The sequence below is a fragment of the Vitis vinifera genome, chromosome 6, assembly GCF_030704535.1.
Source record: "Vitis vinifera cultivar Pinot Noir 40024 chromosome 6, ASM3070453v1".
NCBI classification, from domain to species: Eukaryota; Viridiplantae; Streptophyta; class Magnoliopsida; order Vitales; family Vitaceae; genus Vitis; species Vitis vinifera.
In genome coordinates, this window is record NC_081810.1 from 24221876 (window position 1) to 24230905 (window position 9030).

The 9030-nt window shown below is 35.7% G+C and overlaps 1 protein-coding gene across 1 annotated transcript; it reads left to right on the forward strand.

The window, feature by feature from the left end:
- Window positions 1–204: 204 nt before the first annotated feature.
- On the forward strand, window positions 205–8779 carry LOC100248369 (ubiquitin-conjugating enzyme E2 variant 1D). Its single transcript, XM_002271736.4, has 4 exons — window positions 205–539; window positions 5257–5396; window positions 7549–7674; window positions 8366–8779. Exons 1-4 carry the CDS (start codon window positions 506–508, stop codon window positions 8504–8506), a joined length of 441 nt encoding a protein of 146 aa, XP_002271772.1. The 5' UTR covers window positions 205–505; the 3' UTR covers window positions 8507–8779.
- The last annotated feature ends 251 nt before the right edge of the window (window positions 8780–9030 follow it).

The following is a 9030-nucleotide window of genomic DNA, read 5'->3' on the forward strand; positions in this document are numbered from 1 at the left end:
TAATCCGCATCACTTCTATTTTTATTGCAATGAAATATTCATTTTTATGTGAAATGATTTATCACAAAGTGTGATCTCAACCATGACAAAACCCACCTTTGATAATGATCAAAATTAATGATTATAGTATCTGTAAGTTTTAACCCAATTTATCGATACTTTTTCACCATGTATATATATATCAGCTCTCCTTGTTTTGTTCACAAAGAAATCTAGGGAAAAAAAAATATGGGTCCAAATTGGCAGCCATGGCATGCACATTTCACAGCATAGGAGGAAAATTGAGCTTTCTATTATTCCTCATTTAAAAGGGAATGAACATGACACGTGGCTAAAAATACCTGCATCAACCCACCTTTGTTACTGGGACAGAGCCAAGCACGTCGCAGCCGTATATAATAGGGCATGCCCTATTGCCTCTTCATTCTAATCCCTCTTTCTTTCTCTGCCCCTCCCCAATTTCTCAGATATTCGGGATTAATACTCTCAAGCTCTTATCCATCAAATGACGATTGGTTCAGGAGGATCCAGCGTCGTCGGTGAGATTCCACCCATTTTGGCTTCCTTCGTTTTTTCCTTCCAGTTTATATGTTTTGTGGCACTGTATGTGTACATTTACTTTTTGGAATTGTTATTCTGAAAAAAAGAAAAAAGAAAAAAAGAAAGGAAATTTGTTTTAGTTTCATTTCAATATAGAACTGGCAATGGGTATGTGCAATTGTGTTGCGTATGTCTGATGATTGACTATTAATGAGGTGGGATGCATTAGAAATTTATATAAAAAAGGGTGATGTCTATGTGTAATTCAGTGGTGTATAATTTTTTGATTGATAATTATTCAGGTAGGTTGCACTACAAATTCGTGGTTTTTGGGTAATTTGTATTAAACCCGATGATGAAGTTTGATGGGTTTTTATTTGTAATTATTTTTTATTGATTAGGTGCCAATTTAAGTTTTATAGTATTCAAGGTTTAATCCATGTAAGCTTGAATTGATGTTTTTGGTTTTTGTGGTTTGGTTTGTCATGGATGATTTATTGTAGAGGGCAAAGTATCCAGATTTCAGGCCAGTGATTTTAGTGAATAGTTGTTGTAAGATGCTGTTCAAACTGTTGGCCAATGGTTAAATATTGTTGAAAATCGTTGAGCTCACCAGCTCACCCTGATGAATTAATGTCCAGAGTGGTGATGTTTTGGATAATGATTTCATTGTAAACAAGCATTGGTTTTAAAAAGGAAATGATATTTGTTGGGAGTTTTCACTGATGTGGAGCATGCTTATGGTTATATGATTTTGGGCTTTGTCTTTGTCTACTTTGCAAGATGAACTTTGGGGTGATCTGGAAATGTTCAATGGCGTTGTATATATAGTTGCTCATATTCACATCATTGATGAATTTGTAGAGGGTAAGTTTTCTCATAATTCACAAGACCTAGATTTGTAGACACTATCTATTCCTTTTCTGATTGTGTAGATGAGGTTCTAAGTTACTCATTTCAAGGTTGCGACTGTGGTTTCTGTGAAAGCCTTCTATGGATCATTCAGGTCGTTTCATCTCCTTCCTCTAATCAGCAGCTGATGTTCTGTTAGCTGAAGTGGAGATTCTTGACTAGTTAAAATAATGTCCTGTGTGCCAAATTTAATATGAAGATTAGAAGTGTCATCTTCAGAGTTGGAAGGGTTCCCAGTTACTAAAGTTGGCTTAATTTAAGGTTTAAGGTTCAGTCATGGCAACTTACTTGCATTCTGTGAAATAATGTCCTCTGTGCCAAATTTAGTGTGAAGATCACCTTTATGAGATGTGTCTCCTTCAGAGTTGTGGGGGTGCCTAGCTTGCTGAAGTTGGCCCTTAAGGTTTTGGGTTCAGTTGTTGCAACTTACTTGCATTCTATTGAGGAAGTTTCTCTCGAATCTCATGAGCATGGAATTCTGCAATTGGGCATTGTCTGAAGAGGATATCTGCTTAGAGAAGAGGTTTTTTGTATAATGGAAGCTGACTGTGGAAGATATGAAAGATTATTCTCACAACAAATTTCATTATCCAACTATTATAATCTAGCTTCCTTCTCTTTCTCTTTACAATTCCCTTTTCTTTTCTATTTTTGGGTAAAGAAACAGAAGACTGTTGAGTGATCTTTCCAGGAAAGAAAATGTGGTTCTCATTAGTATTTCTTGCTTGATTGAATGATGGTTGTCTCCTGAAGAAAAAGAAATTCCTTAATGGTAGGCTCTGAGTTGCATGAGAATGGTTCAGTGGGAGATGGCCTCGGAGGTTTGAGGAGGAAAAAATGGTTTTTGCTGAGTTTCTATAGTGACAATGTATTGACTTCTTGGGATAATTGTTGAAATGAATGGCCTTCATTGTTGTACAATGTAGAAGGGTGCATCCAAATTAGGGGTTCCAGTACATCCATTCTTGGGATAATTCATAAAATGAATGACCTTCATTGTTGTAGTATGTAGAAGGGTACCTCCAAATTAGGGGTTCATTTGTTCATATTTTAGGAACAATTAAGCTTTATTGAGACTGTTTGGATACCATTCTGAAATCCATGGGTCTTTATGCTGTTCCAGAAATATTTCAATCAAAAATCAATCTCTTTGCTTGTATGCATCTTGGCACATGAGTCTCTGTTTGAAGGGTTATCTTGGAGCTCATGGGGCCACTTTTTTCAGAAATCTCTAACATTGGGAGTTTGGTCTGATGCATCATCTATTATTTGTTCTGTTTAGTACATAAGTTAAACATAAGTCTCCAAAAGGGGGCTCTGGTAATCAATAAATCCCCCCATGCCCTGAACCCTTTATGAAGTCACTCTTTTGGTTCCTTTTTGATCGGGGGTAGGAATATTTGCAATGGGGTTGATCAGATTTTTCAGTGGTTTGGCTTGTGTTGGATTTGAATCAAAGGCAAAATTGCTTGACCCAAACCACTCCACTTACACTCAAGGTTTCAAATGCTAACTGAAACCCAGCCAATTATATTTCTATAACATTTTAAAATAGGAAAGAATAATGAATTTGCTAACCTTGGTTTGGAGTTGTTTGGTTACATTCTGAAGTGCCACTTTTTTCTAAGTTTTTTTTTTCCCTTACATAGAGTGTGGACCAATTCACATTTCTATATTTCATGCAAGCATAGCCAAGAATTAATTGGAGAAGTGTTAGTCTAAGGGCTTGAAGTGTTGAGGTGTACTGTATTGGAGGAAAAACCTTTTGCACCTTTTTGGGTGACTTTGAAGGAAAGTAATGGAAAGCTTTACATTTAGTGCAATTTAGAGAGGTTGGTGATTAGAGTTCTTTCTGATGTTATTTATTGGTCTTATATAGTCTTTTAGGAGCTCCTGTCAATGAGATTCCTCATTATTTGCCTTATCTTGACTATGTTGATGTGATGATTGTTTTTTGCTACTATTCTGTAACCATATGACTTCATGGATGGCATGGTTAGGTAGACAACCAAGCATATGTGGATAACACCACAACATGTATGTTTGTATTGTGCTCACAATAGATACAGGGGTTACACAACACATTTTACTGTCATGTTGGATAGTATGTTATCCAACATATATGTTGCTTTTGTGCTGACAATATATACAGGGGTTACACAACACATTTTACTGTCATGTTGGATAGTATCATGCTCTCTTTCTTCAAATCACATTATTGAGATGCCATTAGTGAATCAGGTTGTCTTAAGAGTCTTAAGTCTTCACAAGTCACGTGGACTCAATGTATAGGCTGTTTGAGCTTGGTTTAATTGTTGTAGTTGGTTCTAAAGTCTTGCAGGCATTCAACTTGCTTATTCTAAAAGGAGGTTTGCTATTTATATATCCTATAAGAGGTGCCTGGATCAGCTTATGACCTGGCTATGATATCAAAATTGAGTAGGATGGAAATGGTCGAAGTGATGGTCTAGTATCTATAGTTTTTATTTATTGTCTTGTCTTTGTTTTTGTTTACATTTTTTTATTCTGTTTGATTTTGTTTTTGGTGGTGGGGGGAGGGGGTGATGTGTTTCTTTGGTTGTTAGGGAGGAGTCTATGATTACTAGGCCTTCAGTTTTCTGAATTTTGGATTTTGTGGTAATAGGGGCCCAACATATGAGTTCCTCTAACCTGGAAATAACAGTGAATAAATAGTGCTTACAACTTTAAAGCACTCTCCATGGGCTGTTAGAAGTCTTTGAAAGTAGATAATCCTAAAGTTATGGAGGAGCAAGAGTGATAAAATTCATTGAATGGTGTTAGTTGATTGCAGAAAAGCCACCATGAAAGTAGATAACTACTGCTTTGGAATAAAATTCCAAAAGCCTGCTACAAGTTCTTTATTCAACTTCTCAATAATGAAAGTTCTGGAAGAAAGAAGAAGATGACATTCAGCCTATATACAGAAGTTAATATGGGTCCCTAGCACCAATTACATATACTGCAAATGGAATCATGAAACGGTTAATAACTGTGAAACACTGATAATAAAGCCAAAGCACCTAAATAGCCTATTTGGGGCCCACTTTTTGATGCTCTAAGATCCTCCTGAGTGCTATGTGCTGCTGGATTATGAGTCTCATCCAAATTGAGCCCATGGAGTTGATATGAATCATGTGGATCTCAGGTTGTGAACCTCCAAACCAACAATTTGCCTCTGCATTTTCATCTCTTTGATTGAAATAAATTTGAAGACCTAGAGCTTCAAATTTATTTCAATCAAAGAGATGAAAATGCATTGGATATGCTTTATTTACGTATCGAAAACAAGTAAATTTGAAGCTCTAGGTCAATGTTTCATTGGATATGCTTAAGAATCAAACCTATCAGCACAACATAAAACAAAAAAACAAGAAAAGAAGTGGAATCAACATATAGCAAGGAGGTGATTATAAACATGGAGCACTGTAAAAATAGCTCATTCTATCTTGGTTTCAATATGTTACATTTTCATATTTTCTGCAAAGATGTTTGAAAAATACTTGTTAAGATTTAGAAGCTTCCCCTACTGATTATGATCGAAGTGCTCAAGCTATTTCTTTTTTTTTTTTTTTTTTTTTTTTAACTTATGTAACACTTTGCATCCTCGTACAGTCTTGTCACATGGACAATATTTAAGTTGAACTTGCCCATGTGTTCTTGGCAATTGAAATTTTTTTAGTGAAACAACTGGAGTTGGAAATGCTTGGTATCTTGTCTCAAGTGAAACTATCTTAGATGGAAGTTACAAGGTATGTGTGTTTTTGTCTTTATGTTATCTTGCAGTCCCTCGCAACTTCAGATTGCTGGAGGAACTTGAACGTGGGGAGAAGGGTATTGGAGATGGTACTGTGAGTTATGGAATGGATGATGGAGATGACATATACATGCGGTCTTGGACAGGAACCATAATTGGTCCACACAATGTAAGCAGCCTTAAAACATTTTTCTTGCTGTAACATTTCTTATTCATTCATTATGTTCCAAAAGGATCAATCCTCTTCCAGTGGGGTGCCTTAAACTTTTAGATATTGATTGCATGCTTTTCAGTGTATCGAACTTCTAGGCATTTGACATAAAAGTATATTTTTAAACATTGGAGTATATGTAATGCTATCGCATTGTCTTTATTGTCTTGGAGGAAGCTTATGATGAAGACATAGGGAGATCTGTGGTAGATTGTACAGGAGGAGTATGGAATAGATATGTTGGCAATCTTTGGATGTTGTCTGAGGTTGTGATATGAGTGTTAGAACAATTGTCAATCAGAATCAAGGCAAGTAAATTCCATCATTGTTGTCTTTCATGATTTGACATTGGGTCTATCTCTTGAGTTTAGGTAGACTTGGTGCATTGAGTTAATTAATTCATTTCATGGTGCATCCAAGGGGACCTAAAGTTTGATTTTATTTATTTTCATATATTTGAGAAGTATTATAATTTAAAGAAAATGAAAATTAGCTTCATGCCATGAGGATTAACCCATGCAAGTGCTTTCTGGCCATTCACCATTCAATTACACAACCTAAATTATTGCTCCACAACATTATCTTTATTGTCTTAGAGAAAGCTAATGATTTGATTCATAGGGAAATAGTATGGTGGGTCCTATAAAAGGACTAAAGGATTATTAACCAGTTCTGTTTCATGATCAAGGATATGGCTGATGTGTTTGTGATTTTGGCATGAAAATGGAGTAACTACATGTGACTTCCTACAGTGGACTGTTTACATGAGTCAGTATTACTGCATTAGGCTTCTATCGTTTTTTGAGTTATGGATGAACTGATTGGGCATGTGTCAGGGGAGATTTCATCAGTTATTTTGGCATGAAAATCTTAAGCTGGAGGATGCTTTAATAGTCAAGGAGCTGATAAGTTATAACCATAGAGCATGGTGATGGCCAAGAGATACTCAAGTCATCATTTTTCTTATATTCTTTCTTAACCAATGGCCAAAAGAGGAACTTCCCAATGAGTTAAAGCAGGAAGGATGGATGAGAAAAATGTTCTTATGTGTGTTGTTTAATCGATTTTTATCGACCATTGATGTGGGAATATGATGTGCATGATCTGCCATGCCTAATGTACAGAGTGTTGACTGTTATACCTTTCTGGCCATTAGGCTAAGATCATTGTGGAGTGTGGAAACATAGAGGATGTTGAATCTCAAGATGGGCTAGTAAAAGTAACTATAAATCGTTGTCTTTTGTCGTGACTTTAAGTAGTGGAAACTGAGAAAAGGATGACAGCATCAGCAAGATTTTGCAATGTAGTCCAAGAAGTTGTAGGCATTGCATGAACGATAGGAAAGCTTAAAGGATGTGGGCACTGTGTGGGTGAGAAGAAGAATGACCTATCAGGAAATAGAGCCCTAGAGACCAAAATGCTGACAAGGACCATTTTTTTACTTTTCAACCCCAAATTGATGAGGTAAGGTTGAGTTGAGTACTTGTTGCACTGGAAATTTTTTTTTTTTTTTCTCCTCACTTAAGTCATTCAATCTGCTTGTGGAGGAAAATCATTTCTTAAGAATGCCCACACACACCCACCCACAAAAAAAGGGCGGGAGAGAGAGAGAGAGAAAAGAAAAGAGAGAACATTAAACCCAACCATACTTAATTCTGATGTAGATGCTCTATTGACTCTCTGAAGCCAGTTGCTACCCTAGTGGACTTGATGTAGTCCAGGTTGAGCTACATAGAATGCCCATTAAGCCAGCTTTAATTTGCATTCTATTGTGACTTGCCCACCAGAATGTTATTCTTATAACTGGATAATTTCATTTACTGAAATGGATTTATTTATTTTTATATTTTAATTTAAGGTTTTAAGCTCAGCAGAGTTGGGCACTTGTTGCCTCCTGATTTGAAGTTTGATACTTTGGTTTTAAATTTAGGTCCAGTGGGAATGGAGAATCTTGCTCCCTCCTGATCCTGGGCTACCTTCTGTTAAGAAAAGTTGAAAAATATCACATTGAAGATTTTGTGTTTGATAGCTTATTCCATCGTGTATCATGTATTCTCACATCTATACATACAGATTTTATGTTCATTAACTATTTTAATTACTTTTTCAGTCTGTACATGAAGGTCGCATTTATCAACTGAAGCTTTTTTGTGATAAAGATTATCCGGAGAAGCCTCCTAGTGTACGGTTCCATTCACGCATCAACATGATTTGTGTGAATCATGAGACTGGAGTGGTAAAGTTGTGATTTGATCTGCTGTCTAATTGATTTGTGAAGTAATTAAAATTTCAAATTTGTTTTTCTGGTTACAACATTTGATCCTGCTTCCATTAGTTCATGTGCGTCTTGTTTACTTGGTTAAAAAAAATGGTGATTCGTCAAGTAACTGAAATACTGGGGACAGAGAAAGATGGGGTTTGTGGAAGCAACTTCATGGAAATATAACATCTAAGCCCTGGAGGCTTGGCTCAAGTGGTAAAAGGGTTGGGGTGGGTTTATGGAGGTTCCAGGTTCAAATCCCAATGGAGACCAAAAAAGAAAAAAAAACTACCTATCAAAAAAAAGAAAAAAAAGAAAAGGAAATATAACATCTAATGATTATAATTTGTAGAATTAGTAGGCCTTTTACTGTTCTTGAACATGTTATTTGCTAAGATTGCATCTCATTCATACCCAAGAAGGTTCATATTTTGACTGACAAAATACCGATGCATTAAGTGAGAACAGGATCTTAAAATGGATGAAAACTTTTCTGTTGTGTTAGTAATTGTTATCCCTTGAAGTTGCTCTCCCTTTCACTAAAATGGCAGTATCATTAATTATGTCAAATCTTTGTCATATTCCTGAATTCCAAATTTATGGATCATTAAAAGGTCTCAGTACGAGTTGCCTTGCAAAGCTAATGATGGAGTCCGATTGATGCCAGGTTGAAGCAAAGAAGTTTGGGATGCTGGCAAATTGGCAGCGGGAGTTCACAATGGAAGACATATTGACGCAGCTGAAGAAAGAAATGGCAGCCCCCCACAACCGAAAGCTTGTCCAACCTCCAGAAGGTACCTATTTCTAGTTGGGATGACACCCTGAAGATAACTATTCCGACTTGTGGAAGATGAAAACGGCATAGGCTGAATCTCTCATATACCAGTACATAGTTTCAAACAATGTGTTTGATCCAGTGAAAATTTTAAAGGAAAAAGACTGATGATTGCCCCTCTCTCTTTGCTGCATTGCTGTCTCTTGGATCTTTGTTCTGTTACAAGACTCTTTTGAGTGGGATTTTGTGTTGTGTGCTTACTGCAAATGGATCTAAATCAGAGATAAAATGGTAAGCTTTGTTAGATATTTGTTTCCAAGCTTTTCTGTTTTCTTCCTTATTGGTAGTTAGATCACACTATGTTCACACTTAAATTTTATATATATTTTAAAAAATAAAATATTAAAATAAAGCTTTAATAATTACATTAATATTAATTATTTATTTTCAAATTCCATTTAATTTATTATTGAAAACAAAAAAAATCCATAAATTAAATATAAATATTATACTTATAAATATATTATAAAATAGATAAATTATCATTTTAATGTTAA